At 37.8% G+C, this 26311-nt stretch overlaps 1 protein-coding gene across 1 annotated transcript; it reads right to left on the bottom strand.

Annotated features, from left to right (window-relative positions):
- Window positions 1–387: 387 nt before the first annotated feature.
- Window positions 388–26035, bottom strand: LOC127933305 (phosphatidylcholine:ceramide cholinephosphotransferase 1-like). Its single transcript, XM_052530189.1, has 6 exons — window positions 25791–26035; window positions 5154–6013; window positions 4852–4969; window positions 4071–4224; window positions 3635–3801; window positions 388–2920 (listed from the first exon to the last, which is right to left on the bottom strand). The coding sequence occupies exons 2-6, from the start codon at window positions 5783–5785 to the stop codon at window positions 2741–2743; spliced, it is 1251 nt and encodes a 416-aa protein (XP_052386149.1). The 5' UTR covers window positions 5786–6013; window positions 25791–26035; the 3' UTR covers window positions 388–2740.
- Window positions 26036–26311: the final 276 nt, after the last annotated feature.

The following is a 26311-nucleotide window of genomic DNA, read 5'->3' on the forward strand; positions in this document are numbered from 1 at the left end:
TGAAAAATGCATATATGATAATGTCAGCCAAAAAATAACTGTCCGTGTCTTTTCATTGCACGTCTTAAGTAAATACTGATGATAGTTTTGCGCTGGCACAAGCTGTTAGAAAATCTGGTAAACAAATATGATAAAAAAATTTGTTTGACTACGGCTTACTTTATGAATATTTCAAATACTTGATATTGTTGAATAGTCAACATCTGCTCAATACACTGTCAGCATGAGTAATGCTATGACTAACCATCTAGATCTAAAAGGTTATTGTCAGGCAGTATCATTTAAAACACTAGCATTTGAAATAAAAGCTGATGAAGAACAGCAATCATCTAATTGATTCTTGGAGAAAAGTATAAAGGGAAAATAATGGGAATTTAGACAACAATATAGAATATTAAACATTTTTATTCAATATCTTACCCACTCCTCGTCTCATATTAAGAGATTGTTTAGCACAAATAACCTGGTTAACATTAGACAACAAAGTAATGTGACTGATGGATTTATGATTAAAACATGAAAATGAAACGAAACAACAAAAAAACAACATTTATAGTCATCATATCATAAACCAACACTCTGTGCATTTATCAAGTCAATCAGCTGGCAGTGTAACACAAAGCTAAATTAACAGCTTAACAATCTGGATTTCCCAATTAAATAAACAAACAATTTATTATTTAGAATTTAAAACCTTTTATAACCCAAAACTGGTTTTCATGACTTTTCCATAAAAAAAGAAGAAGAAGAAAAAAGAAACCCTTGTGGCATATTGCAGTCATTCATATCCACACTAAGTGGTACATAGTGTTGCACATTCACAGGTCTGATTCCACTCTCAGTTTCATATGAAAGACAAATCGTAAAACTATCATCAATCACGCTGTAGCTTGGGGGAATAATAAAATAGTGTTTCTACCCTGCAGGTTTATTAGAGTGCAGGTCGCTGAAATGCAGCGTGTCAGAGAAGCGTGTGGCTGGGCATCGTTTTAAAGTGCTTCTGATTTAGTCACTGATTGTACATTCACACTTCAGAGACTCGTTCAGTCGTTTTACAGGCCTGTCTCCCCTCATAATTCAGTCTACCTGTCACAAATACCACCAGTTTCTATTTGGTTCTTGCTCCAGAACATTCACAACACTTCTGGCTATTTAGCAAGACTTTATGATTCCCTTTGGCTAGTGAAAGCACATTTTGAGCAGACACACTTCACATTAAAGAAGAAGCTCTCAAATACCTTCTTTTACCTAACATATTTAGTTTAAATCTACACATATAGGGATCATTACTTTAATAGATGTACATGTAATGTTGTACATTATACAACAAGAACATATGTTCTTTAATGTACAGATTACCTGATCTATACACACTTATATCATTAGTTTCATGTGTGATATTGTAAACAACATTCTGTCTGTATGAGTAAATCTTTTCTGTCAAAGAATACAAGCTGACTTTCCATAATATCAAGATGGTGTCCAAAGCCTAGCTTTTATTCTCTAGGAAAATAATTTTGCAGTAAGAGACTGAGCTAAACTCACTTTTAAACCGTTGGTGCATTAAATTAGTTGCCAACACAAATGCCGAGGTCATTCACACAAGATGTGCTCTGGTATACTTCTGCACCTTCTTTTAGTTGTTTTGCTATGTAAACACACTTAACAGACATCTTTGACCACAATCACTGCTTTTTATGTCAAAAACCTATTAAACATTTCATCTTATTCCACTACATATATCTTTTTTGCAAGCAAAAACACTTCCTGTATGAACAGCCCTTTTGTCTTTACAAAAAATATGAGTATTGTTTTGTCAAAATAACACTATATTCTGATCAAAAAAACTACAAAACTAGTCCCTACTGAAAAGAAAAGGTAAATCTCCAGTTGAGAATAATTGAACATAATTATCCAATTTAAAACACTAGGAAGTGTGTGTGTGCTCCGGGTTTGATTTGAACGTTTGCTGCAATGTAAAAGGCAGAACTGAGCTCCCACATTCAAAGCTTCTACTAAAACATACGGCCTCTGTTAAAGATCACAGGCTAAACAAAACATTTAGACAATCAGATAGACAACATTGCGGGTTAACACATTATGTAAATGTTTAAAGCATGTACAGTGTGGATGTATTGATGTGTGTGTACTGTATATTACATGTGTACGTACTGTATGATGAAATATATATTTGTGTATGGAAGAAAGGCACTATAAAACACTGAAGCTGTAGAGGTTCCAGCTGTCAGGAAGGTACAAATCTATAAAAGATACTCTATTTGGATGACACCTTTGTTGGAAAATAATCGTGTGAAATATTTAGAAAAACTCTTACTCCGGAATTAACAAAATCATTACAAAACGATGCTTTTTAAAAAGAAAATCTGTATCTATAAGGGTTCCAGTTTATTAAATATGGTTTTGGCAGGTAAATGAACCATACATGACCTATTGTGCCAGACCAAGTCCTTCGAGGAGACAGCGAAAAGGCTTAGTGCTCAATCAGACAAAGGCCTGGGCATTTTTAACCTTTATAAAGAGCAGCAAATCAAATCCAGTTGTTAGATGCTTTGCTCTGCATATACAGTACATACCTGCTACGGACATTGAAATGCTTCAGATACTACAAAATGATTAGTGTATATGCGTCACAGTGCTCAACCAATTTTGCAGGGGATGATGGGAAGAGCAGTTTCTCTTTTAGAGTCTCACAGAGCTCCAGCCGATCAGGAGTCACGGGTCATGACTCACGGGAGTCCAGCTTACTGTACTTAACCCGGGCACTCGTCATTGTTTGCAACAAGAACGGCAGCTGGTAGTTTCGAGGCACAATGCCACGGACGTTACTCTCGAAGTACTGGAATGGGCTGAACCACCACACACGAGAGAATAGGTTGCCAGTGGAAATTTCCTTTAGAGCCTATAGGACAGTAGAAGAGATCCAATTTGGAGACAATATATGTAATGCCACAGTTTTCCAGCTTTTCAGAAATATATCAAATGCAGATATTACTAAGTGAAGAGTTAGCAATCAACTGTAACAAAATCTATTTTTTTAGGTGCACACCCTCAGAAACCAACTACTGGCTTGATCAATATAATCAAAGTTCATCTATGTATGTGTATTAACGTATGTTTTTCTTCATAATCTCTTGATAAATGTCTAATTTATGTTTTTAATCTTATTTTTATTCATGAGTTATCACCTTATTTTAACATTTAAATGATTGTTATATTGTATATTTATTGTTTTTCTAGTTATCACTTGTCTGGCATATAATACTTTATCAATACACGTTTTATAATTGTATTGTAAATATTTCAATTTTGTATAAGCACAATCATGCCATTAAAAAACTGAATTGAATTGTTTGAAGAAATATTTGCGCAAGTGCAGTGTAGTTTATGCATCATATTCACACACACACATACATAATGTGAATTTAATGATTCCATAAATGGCTGTTTCATTGTAGTTCTATAGAATTTTCTTTTCAAGTTGCAAGCAACATAAATAAGAAATGCATCTAAATAATGATTATCACTCTAAATATATCTAAGAAAAATTATGTCAATTCATAATTTATTTAATTTAGTACATAAATAAAGGTACAAGGTACAAACAAAAATGTACCTGCTGATTGGCCATTGTATGGTACCACCAGAAGAGGCGTGTGGTCATGAAGTAGGCCAAAACCACATCAATGGTGTAATGGTCATGAGCCAAGAGGATGCAGAAGATGCCGACCGCACTCAGGCACCAGCAGATCCAGTGATACCACCAGAACCTCCGTGGAGAATCTGTTACCCATTAAAAGACAAAAGCAAAACAACTAAATTGGTATAACAATTTCATGGTGCAAGTAGATGCATTTACCAAACTAATGGTGTTATCAAACTTGTATGTAAGTATTTCTGAGTATTTTCTAATAATGTATTTTTAGTGTATATGTCATTGCCCTTCATTTCCACTAGATGGAGTTATCAACAAACCAAAACAACATTCAGAGGCTAAAAATCACATTCTGAAGTATCTTCTGACATGACTGTTTAGGAGTATGTGTACTCACACTCTTTAATAAAGAGGTATGTTAGAGTCAGCATCACTGTGTGTCCACTGTATAAGTAATCTCCACACAAAGAGTGAGAGCCGGTGATTGACAGGCCGCCACCGGCCATCATTTTCATTACCCGCCGTGACTGTGCCTCCCAGTCACCGAAGAGCTGGAACACACACACACAAATAGAAGTATATACAAGCACAGAACCATTTATAGATAGACAAACAAACAAAATATTATTTCATTAATTCATTATGTTATCTTTATTACTCTCTCACAAAATGATTCAAAGGATAGTCCTTCCTTCTAAATAAACTAAAGCAGTGGAGCATTTTATTTAAAACAAGTGCAAACAACATGACAACAGCACATACACATAAGAGTGAGATACTCAAAAATAAATATTCTGCCTTTATTGTATTTCATATGTCTAATGCAGATTTTCTGATACAATTAATTCAGAAACCACAAGGTAACCACATGGTGTCTGTAAATTCTTTGTGTGAAGAGCAGACTGAAATATAGGTCATTAGTCACAGATCATTTCTGCTGCAGCTCTAAAACATCAGTTGCATGTGCATATTTATATTTAGAAGCATGATTGAGAACTGAAATTATGGCCGAGAGCACGTTTTTTCATCTACATGTGGTTTGAGCACTTGACCCTGTTTGCACCTGTATTTAGCACAATCCACTTCAGAAAGTATGCCTTCTCTAGGTCAAAATTAACCTGCATAAAAGGTCTAGTTTCAGTGATGAGCTACAATAGTTGTTGTCCTTCCACAGTTACCTTGGGGGAGCACTTGAAGTGCATGCCTGGCACAGGTAATGTTGTAACGTACATGGTCACGCATCTGTACAAATACAGAGTCCCCACAATAAAAAAGAACCGGCGACCGATTATGGACCTGCAAACGGAGAGAAATCAGGGTCAGAAAACAGCCAAACAATATAGTTATGCCAAGCCATTTAAGCTAATTAATTAAGTTCTTTAATCAGTATTTACAATTATTGCAGTTTCTTTTTTAATGTACAGAAACTAGGAGTGTCCATAGATTAAAATCACTTAAAAATAATGATTAAAGAACCGACCTGTGTTTAAGCAGAAGCCACTGTGTAAACCACAGTCCCACGAGCAGCATGCCGTTGATCTCACAGATGGAAAACGCCCACTCCACACGATTGAACAGATCAAAGAATTTATCTGGCAGGGGCGGAGACTCTTCCTTGGGTGGGACACGTTCGTGCACCACTGAGATCACGACTGTTGTCGTGAGGAAGCAGAACAGAGCGTAAAGGAAGGCCACACCTGTTTTGAACCACTCAGTGGGATACGGCGTGCGCTCCTGCTCAGGCAGCGACGGAATCAAGATGCGAACCACCTTCGAGTGCAAGCCATTCTTTGGACTGCCGTTGAGGATCTTGCCGTTGCTAACACTAAGGGTGATGCCACTGTGACCATTGGCTTGGTTACTGTTTTCATGGTTGTTGTTCTTATGCGCCTTCATTTGGCTGGTGAAGCGCAAAGTCTCTATACGCTCCAAAAGTTGTCGACCACTGTCCCCCGTGACCAGGGACAAAGGCGAGGCCTTAAAGTCTTCCTCAGAGAGTCTCAAGAGGGCTGGGCCGTCCACATTCCTCAATGCATCCATGTACTCCTGCATGCCTTCATCAGTCAGCCAATCAGAGACATCACTCGCTGTCCACAGCCTCACCTCCTTCATGTCTGGGCAAGAGAAAGTAGGATGGCCTTTTCAGAGGTTTCCACTCAGCAGTTGAGTGCCTGGACAGCAGTCATACTGTCTCTGGGACATTGGATGAGAGTAGCTGGGAGGTCCAATTTTTCACCCCCTCCTCCTCCTCCAATGTTGTTCAAATTTAGTAATGACAAAATAGGACAATTTTTGTAGTCTCAAGGATGCTGAATCCAGTGTGTGCACCAATGTACAGCCCTGAAGAAAGAAAAGCACATACAAGTTAGCTAACAGATAGTGATTTGATATTATATACAGAAAAAGTGAGTTATTAATTGCCCTAGCAGTCCTAGAAAACAACACATTTTTTTCTGACAGTTACAGAGACGTGTGCGTGTCACAAGCGTACATCCTGTTTGATAGTGTGGTCCAACGACAGTCACTGTGGACACAGCAGTTTGTGTGTGTGTTAGAGGAATATATATATATATATATATATATATATATATATGGGTAATGTTCATGGTTTGTTAGTGTATTTACCAACCATAGCAACTGTAGTTCAGCAGTATGAGACAAACAATAAATAAAAACCCCACACTGAAACACCCGAATCTGAATCACCATCTTGATCAACAGCAGTTCTTCAGTAGAAAAAGAGCACATTTGCTTCTCCTAAGGTCAGCACTACTGAAAGTCAGTGTGATTATGACTTAATGTATTAACATTCATTTAATTTCAAATGAAATGGAAAGAAAATGATGCAATCTGCTTCTCTTACATAATTAAAATATCAACATACATTGTTGAAAACTTAGGGGTCTGCAAGATTATTAAATATTTTTAAAGAAATCACTTATTTTCCCCAAGGCTGCATTTACCTGATACAGTAAAAACTGTAATGGTGTATAAAAATTTAAAAAAAAAAAAATGTTTTCATTTAAATTTAAAATGTACTGAATACACCAGTCTTTAGTGTTACATGATATTTCAGAATTATGTAATTTGGTGCTCATTAAATATTTTGGTCACTCTTTATTTTAAGGTCCAATTCTCACTATTAACGACTATTAAGTAGAACTTTTCCCTCAGTAAATTCGGAATTTGCTGCTTATTAATAGTTAGTGAAGTATATGTTTAGGATTAAGGGATCTAAAAAATGCTATACATCCATAATAAGGCATTAAAATGTGTTTTATATGTACTAACAAACACCCAATATGCTAGTAATATGGATGTTAATAAGCAACTAGTTAAGAATGAGAATTTAAGTATTACCATTATTTCTTTTTTACATCAATGTTGAAAACAGTGCGTCACTTAGCTATTGCTAAAAATATATCCCAGCGATTTAAGACTGGTTTTGTGGTCCAGGGTCACATACATTACTTGTTACATAATAACTACCACACACACACACACACACACACACACACACACACACCCTGAGTGCTCTGAAATGCAGATTACGACTTCTACCTGCCAAGCTGAAACATGTACTGTTTGTGTGTGTAATTAAGCATTCAGCAGAATACAAAGAGCAGAGAGATTAAAAGTCTCTGACTCAACACTATGTTGAAGACCTTTGGTTATTAGATCAGATTAGAAGGGGGGGGGGGGATCACTCACAGTCACATAGACACACACACACACACACAGCATAACCAGGCAGCATAACCAGGCAGCACTAAGAATCAATAACAAGCAACTTGGAAATGATGGCAAATAACCACAGGCCATATATGTCAGATAAACAGCCAACCATTAGCTTTCATCCTTTTAGCAGATCTGTGTTGCTCTTAGAGAAATGACCTGTGGGCAAGAAGTAGTTTAGTTTTCCACAATTGTGTTATTCTACTTTTTTTTTTTGGTCAGGCCTTAAACCCTTTGACGTCACTAAACCAATTTTATTTTTGGATTGTAGGAGGATCTGTCACATTCATCAGCTCATGTTGTTCTTTTTGTTGCTAGAAGTTATCATTTTACATATCATTGTGTTTTTTTCGTTTATCGTTTTGCATTTTAAAAGTGTAAAAGTTACATTTATTAGCCAACATTAATCTTTAATGCTTCTCTACTTGACATTTTCGTTTTAATAGTCCTAAAACAATGCATTTCCATTTATTACGATTAATCATTAACAGTGTTCAGATTTTAACTATGTGTGCATCATTACAGTTTGTTCCAGTTTTTCCAGTAAGCTGTCTACATTAATGTGTAAATGAATGAAGCACACTGGATTAAAAAACCTCAAATAAACAATGAACAAACTGACATGAATAACCAAATCTCGCCGTGACCCACTCAATAAACCTGCTCAGTAAGATTTTCTATAAAGCCTCATTTAACACTGCTGCTGATACTCGGTACACAAACCGAACACACAGACTTTCTTCTTCAAAGGGTGACATCCAAAACAGCCATGAATGAAAAAGTGACAGCATTTAAAAAAACAACAACAAAAAAAACAACAACAAGCAGCTGTTGTTCGAGAATACCCACATGGATAAACACAAACTTCAGCATACACAGCTGACAGTACAATAAAAAACCTGCTTGACTGATGAACACAGCAACACAATATTAAATAAAAACTTAAATAAAAAAATATCCCTTTACAAACACAAGGCTTTCAGTTCTCAACAGCCTTCACCAGGGGTCGGCAAGTACGTGTGGCATCGGGCCAAAAAAAAAAAAAAAAGAATTTGCCTCTAGATGGAGAGCCACAACATAGTCAAAGGATAATTAAAAAAATTCAATGATGAAAAATGCTACTGGAATTGCTTGTGACAGACTGTTAAAGTGTCTTCTGTAAAAGTGACTGGTAGTGTATAATAATATAATTAACATAATAGAGCAGGACCAAGAAAAACATGAAAAAACATCAACCTTCTTAAAATCTTTACACTGTTTTTCAACTGCAACATTTATGGGAATAGGCCAGTCACGATAACTACTTTTTCTTGTGTGATATATTACCCCAGAAATAATTGTAATAAACAATATTATTGTCATTTTTAGACCATTTTATGCCACTGAATATATAATAGCATAATAATGCAAACACACTTTCAAATCACAACAAACTTTTAATTTAAGAATATTTAGATCATGGCAATTAAGTATCAAAATATTAGATACCTTACCTAACACCTGAATAAATGTTAAATAAAGATTTTCTAACAAAAAGTGCAAAGTAGAAAAAAGAACAAATCACAAATAACAGATTTTGCCATGACCTTCTTTTCTCTGTAAATTAAGGGTGCACTGTATTGCTGAAAAACACAATCCCTACCTAGCAGTCAGATGTCGTATGCACCAAGGCACAGATCCCTAAACAGGGCCATGTCTGCAGATGTTTTTTTTGTTTGTTTGTAAAGCATTTTTAAAATTTGCTAGCACCAACTACACCATGTTATGTCCGGTGACATAACAAATGTGACAAATGTGCATGCAAGCAAAAGAAAACGAGATCACTATGAGCTAGTGATGTGAATAGAAGAGTCATCTAGCCATTAAAGTCCATGTCAATAATATTGTCCTTTCTTTAGTAGACAGTCCAACCAATGGAATGGTGGAAACAGTCATGTTTTTCATTGGTTAAACTTTTGTTTAACAGATGACACACTTGAAATTAATGAAAAACACACCTGCTACCACAAAAGAAACCTTTCCAACTACTAAGACTAGATATAACCAATATTACATTAAGACCATTGATTGGCCAAACAGAACACATTGATGTCTTTACTAGTTAGTCATTGCAGGAATAAATAACTTATTTGCCTTTATTCAGATTTAGTAGGAATTGCTTACAACTGGACATTCTGGTTAATATTACATTTTACAGGCAGATAAATGCATCATGCAGCTGCCATTCACACAGTAAAAGCCAACTGGCATCATACCATTCTAAATAATTGTCATTTTAGAATTATAGAATTGCAGTATATAGTTACACATTTGTGGCATCTATACTGTTAGGTTTATGGTTTAGTTCAAAGTGTCAATAATAACTCAGACTTTATAACTTGCCCATAAAATGTTAGGTTAGTTGGATCTATCTCCTGCCTTTAACACTGTGAATCATCAGATCCTCCTGTCCACTCTTTCTTCACTGGGCATCACAGTGAAGTAGAATCCCTGTGATGCCCAGTGAAGAGAGGGTGGACAGGAGGATCTGATGATTCACAGTGTTAAAGGCATGAGATAGATACAACTTGGGCTGTCACTTTTGTGAAAAAATCTTTTTCGATTTTTAAGACATAAGTGTTCATTGAATCGACTGTAAAATCAATTTTCCATGTCTAAAAAAAAAAAAGACGTTTCCTTTTTCAACGTCAAATAACGGACGAACGTAAAGAGAGCACTGGAAACGCACAAGTCACCAAAATTTCTTATTTATTGGCATGAAGTTTCATGCAGAATAACAAACAGCAACAGGAGTGCAACATTCTCGAAAAAATATATATGCAGAGGGGACGGCTGCCATAACAAAAGAAAAACATCAATGCAGGCTTCAACCCGACTGCATTTATTATTTAGTCAATTCAAAAAAATTTAAATAATGATTCAATCCATTTCAAACAACTGTTCAAAAAGAAAACGTGCTCGGACCGCACTGATGTCTCAGGGACATTCAGGTAAAGCTGCGCAAGGTGGGGGTTACTGCCAATTTTCCACCACAAAAGCCGGTTGCTGTCAGCTTGCAATGTTTTTTTTCATAACTCATAATCTCCTTTAACTAGATGCGCGAATGAGGCAAATTCGTGTCTACCACGCCGCGAGACCTCCAGACGCACGTAAATGCGTCTTTACATTGACTTAACATTGAAATCATTGAAATCAAATACTGAAATCAATCAGTATTTTCTGTCTAGCTTTCGCAACGCATACTGCACTTTCAGAATTCTTTATTTTCTTTTTCTGCTTGTTTGTGAGTTTTGTTACATCTATATTTTTTAATTGTTTAATTATTTTAAAATGAATAGTGTACATATTTGGTTAAAATCGATTCCCTATTTTCATTTTCCAAACTTTTTGGGTTGGTCCGATCGATTGTGCATTCGATTTTCGAACTAAAAGTGACAGCCCTAGATCCAACTAACCTAACAGTTTATGGGCAAGTTATAAAGTCTGAGTTATTATTGACTTAAATTATACACTTTGAACTAGACCATAAACCTAACAATAAATACATTTGCTTAAAAAAAAAATCAGCAACCAGTATCAGAATCAACCAATTTTCTAATTTAAAACAAAAAACTAAAATATGATTCTGAATCAGCTATGATCAATGCATCACCACTTATAATACTATATAAAGGCCTTAAATTGGAAGTACATTCTGGGATGTCTTTTCCTATCGATTTTTCAATAGGTAGATCTTGTCTTTGATAAAGGCCAAGGTCAGGGATCTTGGGCTTAAAAAAACTGCTGACCACAAAGCCTGCATCTAATATACAGGCACGCATCCGTTTTTCTCTCAACTGTTTACTTTCCCTTTAGACATAACCAGCTGTGTTTATATATATAAACCTTGTGTGTTTTTACCACAAAATATACCACAAAGTATAACTTCAGGTGTATGTGCTCAGAAAAGGCGCATGTCAGAGCACCACTGCATAGGGCTGCACGATAATGGTTAAACTGATTATCACGATTATTTTGATAAAAAATGTATTCACGATTATTAATAACAATTATTCTATTCTGCTGTGAAAAAAACTGCTAAAACCAGCCTAAATTTAGCTGGTTTAAACTGGACTGCCAGCTTGGTTAAGCTGGTTGTTCCAGCCCGTCTCCTAGCCTGACCAGCTAAGGAAGTGTTCAAAACCAGCCTTCTGACCAGCAAAGACCAGGCTGGATGACCAACCAAAATCAGACAACCAGCCTTGCCTGGTTTTAGCATGTTTTTTTTTTTTTTTTTTCAGGTGTCCTTTAACCAGCATACACAGCATACAATTATGATAATACAAAACTCATGGTTTTGGTTAGTGTTTTCTCATCTGTATTCACATTACATTTTCTAAGTGACAATTTCAGATCGCACAGTAAATATGCTGAAAGATACACACTGAAAACTAACATTGCCATGCCATTTTCAACATGAAAACTGGTAAAAACTTTAGAAACTCTTAATATAAATTCCAAAAATTCCAATTTATGTAAATTTCTCCCCATTGTATTGTCACAGGTAGGAAAAGCACATTTATTCCTCAAACACAATAGATTCATTATTGAAACTCAGTGAAAGTTTGATCATGGCACATTTGGTGACACAAACAGTACAAATGGCTTGTGAAAAAACACACATTGTCTATATGACACTTTCATGTACCGTATTTTCCGGACTATAAGTCACACTATTTTTCATAGTTTCATGTGCGACTTACTGACTTTAAATTAATTTGACATGAACCGAAAGAAATGAACCAAGAGAAATGAACCAATATAAAACATTACCATCTACAGCCGCCCTCTCGCCGCTGTAAACAGTAATGTTTTCTCTTGGTTCTAAATAAATGCGACTTATAGTGCAGTGCGACTTATATATGTTTTTTCCTCATCATGACGTATTTTTGGACTGATGCGACTTATACTCAGGTGCGACTTATAGTCCGAAAAATACGGTAAGCAGAATATCGTTGTGGAGAGATCGCTAAACATGCATGTTTTCATATCATCATCAGTGCTTGTTTCGCCATCAGTGAACGCACACAGGGTTGCCAGATTGCACAAATTAAATAAAACACCGGGCAGAAAGTGTATCCTTCGAAGGACAAAAGCTCTGTTTTGGGGCTTAAAGCTCTTCACATCTGGCAACAACAAGCATGAACACTAGTGAGAACATAAATGGCCAATTAAAAACACGTTTCAGACATAGACTGTAAAAAAATATGGACGTAGTGTCCGTGACGTCACCCATAGACTCCTCATTAGCGGTTTTGAAGCCTACAGTGTGTAGAGCGGGCCGTCGCCATCTTGGCAGCGCGTCACCGCGCGACTCTCCCGGATAATCGAAAATGGGCAAAAAGGCTGATTGCTGAAGCCACGCCCACCTAGTGCGGCGGCATTGTCAGCAGCAGCAATCCACCTGTCACTCCAGTGGCCACGCCCTTAATTATGCAGAACTTTAAGTCTTAATATAATTTAAACGGATGAGTTTTAAAAAAATTCACCCCCCTCACAGTTGTCATGAAGGGCAAAATTAGCAATATAGACCAAAATCATTTTTTGAACCAGGCTGTAAACATGTTTTTTTCTGCTGTAAAGTTGGGCATTTTAACATGGGGAGTCTATGGGACTGACTCCCTTTTGCAGCCAGCCTCAAGCGGCCAGCCGATGAATTGCAGTTTTAGTCACTTCCTTATTGGCCTCACGAGAGAGAGCGGGAGGTTGCCGCTCGGTTTCAGAATAAATAACGAGCCAGCCAATACCGTGAAGATTATTTTTTAATTAATTGAGAAAGGTGGATATCGTTATTGGATTAAGATACGATTAATCGTGCAACCCTACCACCGCAAATGAAATGTTTAACCTGGCAAGGCTTTAAAGCACATGCAAATAATGTACTTTTGTGACTGCCAAGTCGAACACCCCTAGTCCAGGCCCTTGTCATTTCTAGGCTGGACTACTGCAAAGCTCTTCTGGCTGGACTTCCATCATGCACAATCAAACCTCCACAAATGATTCAGAATGCATCAGCAAAACACAGAAGATATGACGTCATCGCAGTGTTGCCGGAAGTTCGCTCTGAGTGGTGCACACAATTTTTTTTTTACTTTTCGTGCAGTTCTGGTCCATTCTAGCCGAACATTCACATCTGTGCTGGCATTTGTGTGAAACAGAAGCAGTTTAATGTGAAGGTCAAACTTCATCAGGTTGCTTTTTGATGTAAAACAATGCATAGTTTTTTTTTGTTTTTGTTTTTTTGCATAGTTTGTCCAAGGCTTTTTATTTGAAGTATGTTTTATTTTTATTGTATAAAAATAGAATTAGAATTCATTTAAGCCCCTCTCACACTGCAATATTGCCGGGTTCACTTTAAAAAATTTCCGGAACACTTTACCCATGTATTTGCTGGAATCGCAGTGTGAAAGGGTCTTTAGATACTAATTATACACTATTTGCTTAAAGTTGTCTTGTGTTTGAGGCAAAATAAAGCCAATAGTTTAAGATTGTTTTAAGTTTGTGATTGTTTAAAGAAATTATTAATTCATCAACTCATTCATCACAAAACTTGTACCAGCAAATGTCTTTTTCTTAACGGTTATCCCCGATGGTTTTAGAGGACAATTACTCCTTGTCGCCCCCTGTCGTTTCAAAAAATAGAAAAGCCTCATCCATTTGGGAAGGTGCGCAGTCAGCAGAGGCTTGCGTACCAGAGCCAGGTGAAAGTATAAATCCTGCTTTATGAGTCTGCATCTCCTCCAGAAGCCTGGGACCTACAAGATCTGCTTTGCTTTCTCTTTTGTTAATCTATTCCTGTCTAGCTTGTACTAATCTGAAAAATGTCTGAAATCTTGTATTAGAGCACTTCATGTGTTCAATTGCCTCTTTATGATGAATCTTTATGAATCGCTTGTATTCTTCAAGTCGTTTTGAATAAAAGTGTCTGCTCAATGAATAAATGTAAATGTAGTTGCGTAAGGTTAGATATATTCACACCACCATTTCATAAAATTTCAGAAATAGACATGGAGTTACAACCAAATTTACCTCAAGAAATCATACAAAATCAGTTTTTACTTATTTTACTTATCTAAAAACTAAAATCTGAATGATGACATTTAAAACGTTGAATTGTACAGATGACATAAGCAATATTAGGTCCTTTTATGTCCATTTTGTTTTGTAAGAGAGAGGTTGTGACAAAGCAGGTCGTGGGAAAGCAAATGTTTCTTTAGAGGAGGAAAGCAAGCCATATACTAGAATCTCCAACCGTGCTCTGCAAGTTTGTGTGTGGATTTTTCCATTAGGTGACGTTTTCAGTGTCTCTCTCTGTGATTCAGAGATGAAATAAATCATTTCTGCTCTACCAGCCCTGCATGAGGAAATTAAAGACTTCAGAAAAAGTTACAGCACAGGTTAATTTATCAGCGCCTCCAAGACTTAAGACGTCAACACTGTTTTGGTGCTCTCCTTGCTATTCTGCCCTACATCTACAGTCCACATCCTCCTCACAGATGTGTACCTTTACATAGCCCTGTGAACCTGAATCCACCACATATGCTATATAAAAGTCACCTACATCTTGGATGCCCTGGGAGTAAGAAGATAAACATCAAATTTTCGTTTTTGGGTGAACTATCCCTTTAACCTCTCGAACGATCCATTTAAGACTGAATTACTCCTGACATAACAATTCTGGTGGACTATTCAGACATACATAACTTTTGCTATCTCCTTAAAGGGGTCATATGATGAGATTTCAATTTTTCCATTCTCTTTGGAGTGTCGCAATCTATTGGTGCATGAAGAAGATCTGTAAAGTTTCAAAGACTAAAGTCTCAAATCCAAAGAGATATTCTTTACAAAGTTAAGACTCATTCAAACATGCGCTATTTGGAAATATATGCGTAATGCCGCCCAAATGTTCACGCAAAGAAAGGCAGCGTGGTTTCAGTAACCGCAGTTAATGTTGAGGCAGCCATGTCAGATAGATGCTGTTTGTATCGAGGCGAAATCAAAATCACTCATTTGGCCTTCAGAAAGTAGATGTATTTAGGAATCTTTAAGATTACTTACAACAGAACAGCGACGCATTTTATGGACGACATAAATGTAGGAGCAGATGTAATTCTGACTTTGCTACGACAATCTGGCGTTTCTGAATCAGCTACTGTAAGTATGTTTTGTTAATAGTTTAAGTATTTGCTATTGATTGTTCAAATGCTGAGTTTTGTGCATCGCGCACGTGTGTGCATGAGAGATAGAAACATGGTCACACAGTGGAGTCAGCTGTTTTAACCGTCCATGTATTGTTTACTGCAAACACGTATGACCTTCATCACTGTGTCTGTCACGCAACTATGTTCTCCGTTCAGGCTTGAACTGATGGTAAAACAAAGGACATTAGTAACTGTCTTCACATTTATTTTGAAAGATGAAGCTCGCAATTATGGAAAGGGGCATTACATTTCCAGCTTGCAGCCAATCAAAATGCACTGGGTAAGTTGGCCAATCACAGCAGACTGCGCTTGTTAGAAGGAGGGACTTTGTAGAAAACTATGTGTTTGAGAGAGGCAGGTGAAAGAGGAACTATAATAATAATAAAAATCATGTGTTTTTTAAACATTAAAGCATGTCAATATATTCTGTTACACCAAATACACAAAATAATGATCTTTAAAAAAGCATCATATGACCCCTTTAAAGAAAAACGTTTCTGAAAGCTGTCCATTGTTGCTTAAGTCTTGTAGTTCCCACACACGCCCCATGTATGTGGAAAATTAAATGTATTGTCTGATTCTCTAATCACCAAAATACAGTACTTTATTTTCTCACACCTTGAAATTAAATACAACTGAACTGTTATGCAAAACACGTACTCCTCTTTCAGTGACCTTGGCAAGGTCGTCTTTCAACCCAGCTCCTCTAAACACCTGCAACTAAGTACAAACTCCCATAACCTCACCTCTTCCTGTTTGCACATTAAATGTTTTTATTAATTAACCTTATTAGTATGCATGCTCTCCCTAACCATCCCCTAAGCAGGAACCATCTGACCTCTACATAACTAAGAAATTTTCCCAGAAATCACAACTCCTCCCTGCAGCTCACACATCCAGAATTTAATAACTCAACCGCAAAGGACTCCGTTGAATTTAAATTCTTTCTACACATTTCCATTCGTCTCTTCTTCCTTATTCTCTTTTTCTATTCAACTTTTCCTCCTACATGTGGTTTCTTTTAATCAAGCTTGCAATAGCACACAATTCATTTGTATAAACAAACAACAAGTAAAGGTGATGTAGTGTAAACCCTGGACAGTTTATTGTAAGCCTTTGCTTTGGCTTACACTATTTACCTTGCATTGACTATAGCATACTGAACAAAAACAGACACATCCATAAATACTGGCACATCGATACCAAGCTGCCATTAGTGTGTATAGAGTGAAACATCTCATGATGCATTCTTTATAATTCAAATTACAATAACACACAGTCCTCTGTGCAATGTTAATTTCGTTAATGAAGACAATGACGAAAAATATTCGTTCACGAAAAAAAATTCGAGACGAGACGTTGACGAGCTAAGAATAATATCTGATGACGAAATTATGATGAAATTTATGCTGCATTTTCATTAACTAGACGAAACTGGACTATAATGTTATTTGAGGACTACCGGACATTCAAATTGCATCCTATAGGCTATAGTCCTTCAAAATGTGCGTCCCTGTCATTGGATTGTGATCAGATAAGAGCCATTTGCACATCTAGTCAGTATAGCAACCGTAGTGGATGGATAGATTAATAAAACGCGAACTAGTGATCTGAGACAATGGCCTCAGCACCGAAAAGGGGTATGGATAAGGTGACCAGATGTCCCATTTTCATGGGAGTCAAAATTTGTTGTCGATTAACTTAAAGTTAGTTAAGGCGGGATAGGCGGAATCATGCTGATAGAAGATCGGAATCACGATCAGTTCTCAGCGCCCAAATACACACACAGCAGTCCAAATGTTTATCGTGTAGAGCCGGGGTACTCAATAGGCGGACTCCGGTCCGCATCCGGACCCAGGCGCAGTTAAATCTGGACCGATGCCAAACACAACATACTAATTTAATCATAATCCATAATTTTCAAAGGGGTGAGCAATTGTGATTCCGCGCTATTTATCTTTGAGGCGTCTACTCGGTTTGGCTGCTTCATCTTTGTCCAATCACAGTAGCTGTAACAGCGTCGCTATAGCAACGTCGTCACTACGTCACTCGTTCGCTCACTCAAGGCAGCCAGATGTATCTCCCGATCACATCATCTGGGCCAGGCGGGCAGGCATTCTCACCATTTGCGAGCAGTGCAAATATCGATAACTGACCCTTTTTTTTTTTTTTTTGCTAACTGAAAGTGAAAATGGCGTGCTCAAAGTTGGCCGTTGATAAGAAAAGAAAAGTGGATTTTGAAAACCGCGAGTTTAAGAGTGAGTGGACAGAAAAATATGCATTCGTGCTCCCCGCGGGAAGCAGAAAGCCAATGTGTTTAATCTGCACCGAGACGGTAGCAATCATCAAAAGCGGTAACGTAAAACGCCATTATGACACCAAGCATGCACATTTTGAACAAAATTACCCTCAGAACACAGAGGTAAGGACCATAAAAATAAACCAGCTGAAATCATCCTATGAAGCTACAAGCAGTGTATTAGTTAGATCAGCCACACAACAGGAGCGGGCAACGGAAGCCTCACTAAGAGTAGCATGGGTCCTGGGAAAACACAAGAAATCCTTCTCTGATGCTGAAATAGTCAAGGAGTGTATGAGTGAAGTGGTGACTGCTCTGTTTGAAGGCACTCAAAAGGATGAAATAATCCAGAAAATAAGCCAAATACCCTGTTCTGATTCCACTGCTGCAAGACGAACTGAAATACTTGCTGATGATTTGCTTGAACAACTTCGCTTTGCTATTAAAAAAGCCAAATTCATTTCATTGGCTGTGGATGAATCCACAGACAACACAGACAATGCACAACTCATGGTCTTTGTCAGATTTTTTGATGAAGAAAAGGGAGAATTTCATGAAGATGTTTTGGGTCTCAAAAACCTCCAAGGACACACAAGGGGGGATGACATTTATGAAGCAGTGACACAGATGCTTAGAGATAGAGAGATAGACCTGAAGCATGTTGTTTCCATTGCTACTGATGGTGCACCATGTATGATTGGGAGAGAGAGGGGATTGGTGTCACGCTTGAGAGCTCACCACCCTGACCTCATGGCATACCACTGCATAATTCACCAGATGGTTTTGTGTGCCAGCCTTGGAGAAAAGTATTCAGAAGTAATGACAACTGTTATGAAACTTGTCAACTATCTAAGAGCATCCTCTGCTCTTCAACATCGTTTGTTGCGCTCATTTTTAATAGAGGTGAATGCAACATTTGATGATTTGCTCCTTCACAACAATGTCCGGTGGCTTAGTAAAGGCAAGGTACTGGAGCGATTTTGGGCACTGCGGAAAGAGCTGGAGACATTTCTATTGAATCAGAAGAGTGCAAAAGCCAAACCGTTTGTGGATTTCATGAAGAATGAAGAAGACATGGAAGTTGTTGCTTTTCTAACTGACATTACTTCCCATCTCAATGACCTTAATATAAAGCTCCAGGGCAAAAACACCACAGTGTGTGACCTCATGTCAGCTGTCCGTGCTTTCCAGAGGAAGCTGGAGGTCTTCAAATGTGACTTACAGCAGGACCTGCTTCACTTTCCAAGACTTTTGGATCAGACTGCAGGAAAACATCACCATCACAAATATGCTGAATTCCTGGAAAAGCTGATTAAAAATTTCCAAACTCGCTTTGAAGATTTCCCTCTGGCAAAACACGTCTTGCTGTGCATTGAAAATCCATTTCTTGTCAAAAATGTTGCAGAATTCTCAACTGAAGTCACAAAAGTCTTCCCATGGGCCAATGCTGCTTCTCTCCAAACAGAGCTAATTGAGCTCCAAGAAAACATAGCACTGCAGGAATCTCACTGTGACCCTGTCACTTTCTGGACGAAGATGGTTACCGCAGCAGGTGTTCCTCAGCTGCAGAAGATGGCCCTTCAGATTCTCACAATGTTTCCCTCAACATACTGCTGTGAATCTGCCTTTTCAACCATGAACATGGTGAAAAATGCTTACCGCAGCACACTCACCAATGAACACTTACATCAGTGCCTCCGCCTGGCCCTAACACCTTTTATGCCCAAGTTTAAGCAACTGGTGGCACAAAGAAGGTGTCACCTTTCACATTAAAAGTTCTACCATGTCATTTTTTTGTGAATAGTTCAAAAGTTTTGGGGAATGCCTTTTTTGTTGTTGGAGTTCTGTATTTGGAATTTGACGGTCACTTTTGTGGACCTCAGACTGAATGGAAAATTGGTAAGTGGACCTTTCAAATTTATATTTGAGTACCCCTGGTGTAGAGTATCTCACGTAAATACAGCTATGGATTAACTGAAGGTGAACAGGTGGGTGAAAACTGAACGTGTTTCAGTATTTCATGCATGAGTTCCATCTTAAAAAGACAGCATTCCAAATTAAATACCTGTCTGTCATTAATGTTAACCAACAAAAGATGTTAAATAAATGTATACATGTGTAAAACCTACAGTATCTGAAAAATTAGTTTAATTTTTATCTCTATTGTATTTGTCTAATTATGCTTCTTATGTATCTAATTATGCTTCTCTCTCTCTCTCTCTCTCTCTCATATATATATATAGTTCACCCAAAAATGAAAATTGGCATAATTTATTCAAGATTTTCCAAATTCAGTCCTTGATTCAAATTCCTCATAAGCTTAATTTATTTGGTCTAAAGAGAGAAGAATTAATGAGTATTTTAATTTGAAAACTACATATAAAATAGCTACCAAAATAAATTTTGTAACTACTAGGGGTGTAACGGTTCACAAAATTCACGGTTCGGTTCGAGTAGTGGTAGTAGTTATGAACAAATAAAAAGATGTAACTTTTTATATGGAACTCTATAACTCTTTATATTGAGTCTGTTTTTACTCAATTGGTTCTCTATAGGGCTTATGTTTTTTGGAAAAAAAGCAGGAATTACCGTCTGGCTGAAATGTTCTCGTGAAGGAATATTGTAACGGGGCTCAATTACATTAAGCATGTTCTTAAAACCTGCGTTTTCCACTATAGGTGCTCGCTCACTCAGTACGCGCTGAAGGCTCGTTGCATATGGCTAAAGGGTTTTTCACACAGGACGCGGTATGCGCGGCGCTGGACCCTGGGCTCAGCGTTGCCCTTCAGATACAATGCGATTTGTGCTGCACTATGCCAAGAGCAAATTAGGTGGAGTTTTCAAAACTGCCCGTGCATACGTTCTATTTATAACAGTTCTTCTATCTAATAACGTGCAGGCCTGTTAATTGTATCGTACTGCTCAGGAAATTCCGACAAAGTACAGTACTAGTCCATTTTGATTTCCATGCTTGTTTGGATGCCCCGATCGATTGGTAAAGTGCACCCAAACACCAGACCTGTTGGTTATTGGAGGATCTTCTATTTCTGGTCTGTTAAACGCATTGGCCATTTTGCAATGAGCCTTCAGCGCGTACTGAGTGAGCGAGCGCCTGACTGAGTAGCCTAAAGGCGGGCGTACATGGTGCAATTTTTGCTGTCGTACGAGTTCGCATATGATTTTTTTTCAATCGTGTGGAAATCACGTATTCTCGTATGGTCGCGGCTCGTATCATTTGCGATGAATTACGAGCCGAGCAGAGTGGCTTACGAGCACTTCCCGACCTCCCGATCATTTTGAAACATGTCTAAAAAGTTCGTGAGCTATCGGTTTGAATTCGTGCGGTTGAACGAACCAATTTGTTGATTTATCTGAAGTTGACCAATCACGAACTAGGAAAACAACCGAAGAAGAAAGATGAAGACTGCAGCGCCACGGTGAATGTGAACTATTGACCAGGAGGATAAACTCGCTGAACTCATGTGTAGGTAACAGGGACTCTCCATAAACGTAACGGTATTCTATACTGTATATCCCCATACACTACCTCTATCCATCACGTAAAATGCATGGCCAAAATTAATACTGCTTCTGTGCCATAAACAGAAGGATAGTGAATGCATTCTGGTGATTTATTCCGTAAAGGGCAGATATTAAAAGATCTTTGAGGGCTGATCAGGTCTCCCAAAGCATGCTTAATAGTTGTTATTACCTCATTATACTCACCCTGTGCAAGTACTTTAGTCTGCATGTATTGTTAATAAGATTAAATTCTGATATTAAACCTCCTTAATATGCACGGAGTACAGTAATCGTGTATTTTCATGCATGTGATGAAGTGAAGTGTGTAATCAGTGCATTAACTGGTTGAAAACACTGCTGGAATACTCTAGAGTTTTGCGCTTAAAACCACATCAAAACACCACCTGCCATCTAAATGCACTAATAGATGCTTTACTAACATTCCTACAAATGCAAATGCAAGGTACAGTCGCTGTTTGTTTGCACTGCTTTAGAAGAGACTAAAACAGATGGAAAAAGTGAAACAAACAGATGACTAGAAAAGTAAAGAAACATTCCCCAGAAACATACACTTTTAACTTGTAGCCTGTGACAACAGAGGGGACCTAATAATGTCTTCTATGATATAGTGTCTATGTAGTGGGTCCCATGAATTTAAGGCCCTGCTTGTGAACATTGTTATTAACCTCACTGGGATATTGATGGTAAAAATACAGACCTCTTCCTATAATTAGACTGTATATAACATTTCACTTTAAGTAGGACAAATTGTATGATAGGAAAAAAACAGGGACAAGAGCATGTGTGTCTGAGTAAAAAAAGAAAAACAGAGATAGAAAAAAAGAGAAACCACTAAAGACAGAGAAGGAAAGAAAGAAACTGAAAAGACATGTTACAATGACTCCACATCCTCATACATTCATTGCAAAACCACATAAATCATGGATATTAAGCATTTGATTATTAATCACATCTGACTTAAAAAAAAAAAAAACACCTGAATGCTTAGGATTACATAGATATGTAGAATAATACACCTCACTAGAGAAATCAGATATTTATCTTTCTTAAAATAAGCCTATATGTGAAACACACCAATGTGAGCATTTTGTTATCTCCCTCTTTTCTGCTCTCCTTCCCGGTAATTAGAAACACATTTTTTCACACTATATGGCTTCCATTATGTGGCCCAGTTTCATATCATTCCTGAGAGAGAGAAAAAAGCAGTTTAGGCACTTTTGTCCTTTTTTAGACAGAGCACTGTAAGAATTCGAACTACAAAATTGTGGCTATCACAACAACACAGAAAACATCTGACTCCAGATTTTCTTCTCTCCATTCCATCAAAAAGATCAAGCAACTGTCTATGTGGCTTAAGACCAACTGTTTTAACTCTCTTATCAAAACCATGTGGTTTTACAGCCTTTTGACAATTCAATATTCTCTTCCAGATATTCTTCATGTAAAACAGAGAGCACAAGGTCAAAGTCCTCACTGCTGGCAGTGATTAAGTCTCAACTGTGAAGACACAGCAGTAGTTTTACAGCTGAAGTTGACAAATGTTAATCAATCTGAGAGGAATATCTAGAGAGGGTCATGTGAGATAGGCCTTACTCAACTGTATCTGGATTCAGAGTGCAAATAATTCACTGAAGTCGGGGACAAATAATATTTTGTCTGCCACCATTTCAACAGACCTGGAGTTTAAAGGAATAGTTTGCCTCAAAATGAGTACTTGGTCTTCTGCTCACTCTTTTGTTGTTAAAAACGCATATGACTTTATTTTTTTTAGAACACAAAAGGAGAAGTTAGTCAGAATAACAGACTCAGTAAATATTCATTTTCAATTCATGGAAAAGTATGGAAAAGAATGAATGTTTTTCTAAAATCTGCTTTTTTTTATTCCCACAAGAAAACAGGATGATAGAAAGTAATACAGATTTGGAACAACACTGGAACAATGTTTGGTTTGAAACAATCTATGTTACAGGGCTGGGGGTGTCTAGTGCTATTTAATGCGTTCTGATGCTTCATGCTTGCCTTAAATTAAATTTAAATTTATGCATTTACCAGACGCTTTTATCGAAAGCGATTTACAGTGCATTCAGGCTATCAACTTTTACCTATCATGTGTTCCTGGGCAATCGAAGCCCCAACCTTGCCCTTGATAGCGCAATGCTCTACCAATTGAGCTACAGGACGTAGTACAAATACACTACATCTGGGTTTGTATAAGTCTCTGAAAGTTATTTTCGAGCATGGCCCTTCATGACATCATTAAGGGTGGAATTCCTTGTATGGGCACTTCTCCCGGAAGAGCGCACACACACAGCAACCAGAGCGAGTGCAAGAGCAGCGCATCAACAGGTTTCATTTGGGTTATGGAAGTTGTCGACAGCGCTGCACAGGACAGAAAGAACGCCTTCAAAGAAGTGCGTTTTGGCATGTGAGGGAAAGATTACCTTGTTCAGCTTCCCAAAGAACCCAGCATTACGTGAACAGTGGATGCCGTTTGTTTTTCCAGGGCAGCAACAGAGTTTCGCAAGTGTTTGTTCCAGTCGTTTTGGTGACAAATGTTTTATAAACAAGGCCCAGATCAATGCTGGATTTGCACATTGTATGATATCTCAAAATCACACTACTTACAACATGGTGTGAATGCAGCATAAGTGCTCGCGACTCTTTAGCTACTCCCATGGCATGCATCCTGGAGCTCGGCTGTTTTCAGAGAGAATAAGGCTAATTTATACTTCTGCGTCAGACATCGACGTGCAGTACACATGCAAACCATTAGTCTACAGTATCCATCAGCCGTGACGGCAGCAAATAAATATCAAAGAACAGATCATTTCTTTGATACTGTTCTTTTGAACACTACAAAAAAAATAGATGACAATGGTAAAGCAGAAGATGGCATTCTTTCTATCTCCAAATGGACTTGTACCATGACAGAACTGTTTGTCCCGGAAAACAAAGTGATGTAACACTAATTTTTTTAATAAATGGTAAGACACTATTTATTTTTCTTGTTTTATCTTATAACAATAAAATATATTAAAGTGCAAAACACACACAAAACTCAGATACGTACAGAGGGAGGGGTACCAGCAGACCAATCCCAGCACTTGCAGTTCGGTGCTGTGACATCTTGGAGAGGTTCACGTCTGGCTACGCCACAGCCTGCACGTACTACACACAACTTACAACGAAGTTTTGACGCAGAAGTATAAATTAGCCTTTAAGGTGTATCTTTCTTTTATAAATCTGATCAATCTAAAGACTCTTTGAAGATTTGAAGGAGGCAATACTACTATATAGGTACTCAAGAGTAACATGAGATTGGCCAAAACTGTGTGTATGTCCCCTTTCATGAAAAATATTTTAAATATTTTTATTTTACAAATAAAATGTTGTTTTTAAGTATAAAGTATCCAACAACCTTTTGGTGAACATAAAAATGTGAAAACATAGTCCGAGTGCGCTACAGGTGAACGCACGCAACAAAACCTAATTTGCTTTAGGGGGTAACCATGGCAACAGCCACTCGATCGCGTCATCGGCAAAATCTGTCATTATTTATTGTTTTATTGCATACGTTACACTTCACAATATGACATGAAAATTGTTAGTGTTTAGTATAAAACGTCTTTAAAACGATAACTACAACGATTTTTTTTTTTTAATTTTGCGCAGAAGACTACAAGCAATTTAACATTTAGGGTGAACGATCCCTTTATCGTTCGGTGGCATATTTGGCAACGATTTTAAACAGGACATGTTAAATCGGACTGCGTAAACAACAACCCCATAAAGCAACATGTGGGCCACTCAGCCTCTTACAAATTGAAATCATCCACTTTTTCGCACTAGGCTCATCATATCTGACGGGTAGGATAAAATGTCAGGACACCGGCTGTCACTAAGCACTTTGATTGACATAAATTGTTACGGTTCTCGTCCAACTGACGCGTCTGGCGCGAGAACTGCTTACACTTTATTACGGCCATCGAGATCACGCGCTTTCCATTAATACGAGGCAAAAGCTAACGTTACCATTCCCTCTCGGTGTGTCATGTTATAGCAACTCTTTAACTTTAGAAACGATCATTTAGAGCTGGACAGATGATTAGGCAAGCGATTAAAGAGAGATTACACAGCAAATGATCAGTCGATCCTAGTGGAAAATAAATTCCCCTAACGTTAGTCCACAGTGGGCGGTTATAAGAGAGATATAGAGGACGAATAGACGTTAAAATACAAGAAACGTGTTCCTAGAGAGGCCTGAGAGTAAAGATCAACAGCTTCGTTGAGTCGAACTCACCGTGTTGTTATTTTTTTCCAAAGACTTGTAGCTTGTCCGATCCTGAGGAGAGGCTATCCGATCCCGATCCAGGCCAAAATAACACGCCTCTCCTAACGTTACAATCCTTCTGTCGCGTGATAAATCCCCATCAGAACAGTGTAACTGTGCGATGGGTTGGTGTTTTAGTCGCGTATAATGGAAACGTGCGCGTCAGTGGGAGGATTTAAAGCGGTCGGACCTGCGAGAAGAAGAAGGAGAAGGGGGTGGGGGGGGGCGTCTTGTCCCACTGCCCGTGACGTAGTACTCATCGCCCCGCCCCTTCTTCGAGGTCCAACCAGAATGGAGCACTGGATTAATCTGGACATATGTGTGTCAACATTAAATACAGCCTATTGAAAATATGGGGTTGGTTTAATGAAAATAATTAATTTAAAGGAATTCAATCAGTGAAAGTGGGCTACTTGACCGAATTAGGTGACACATTTTATATGGCTATAATATTTTTTTCTATAACTATGTAACTGATATAAAGTATATTT

This window comes from Carassius gibelio, chromosome A17 (genome assembly GCF_023724105.1).
Source record: "Carassius gibelio isolate Cgi1373 ecotype wild population from Czech Republic chromosome A17, carGib1.2-hapl.c, whole genome shotgun sequence".
Taxonomy (NCBI): Eukaryota; Metazoa; Chordata; class Actinopteri; order Cypriniformes; family Cyprinidae; genus Carassius; species Carassius gibelio.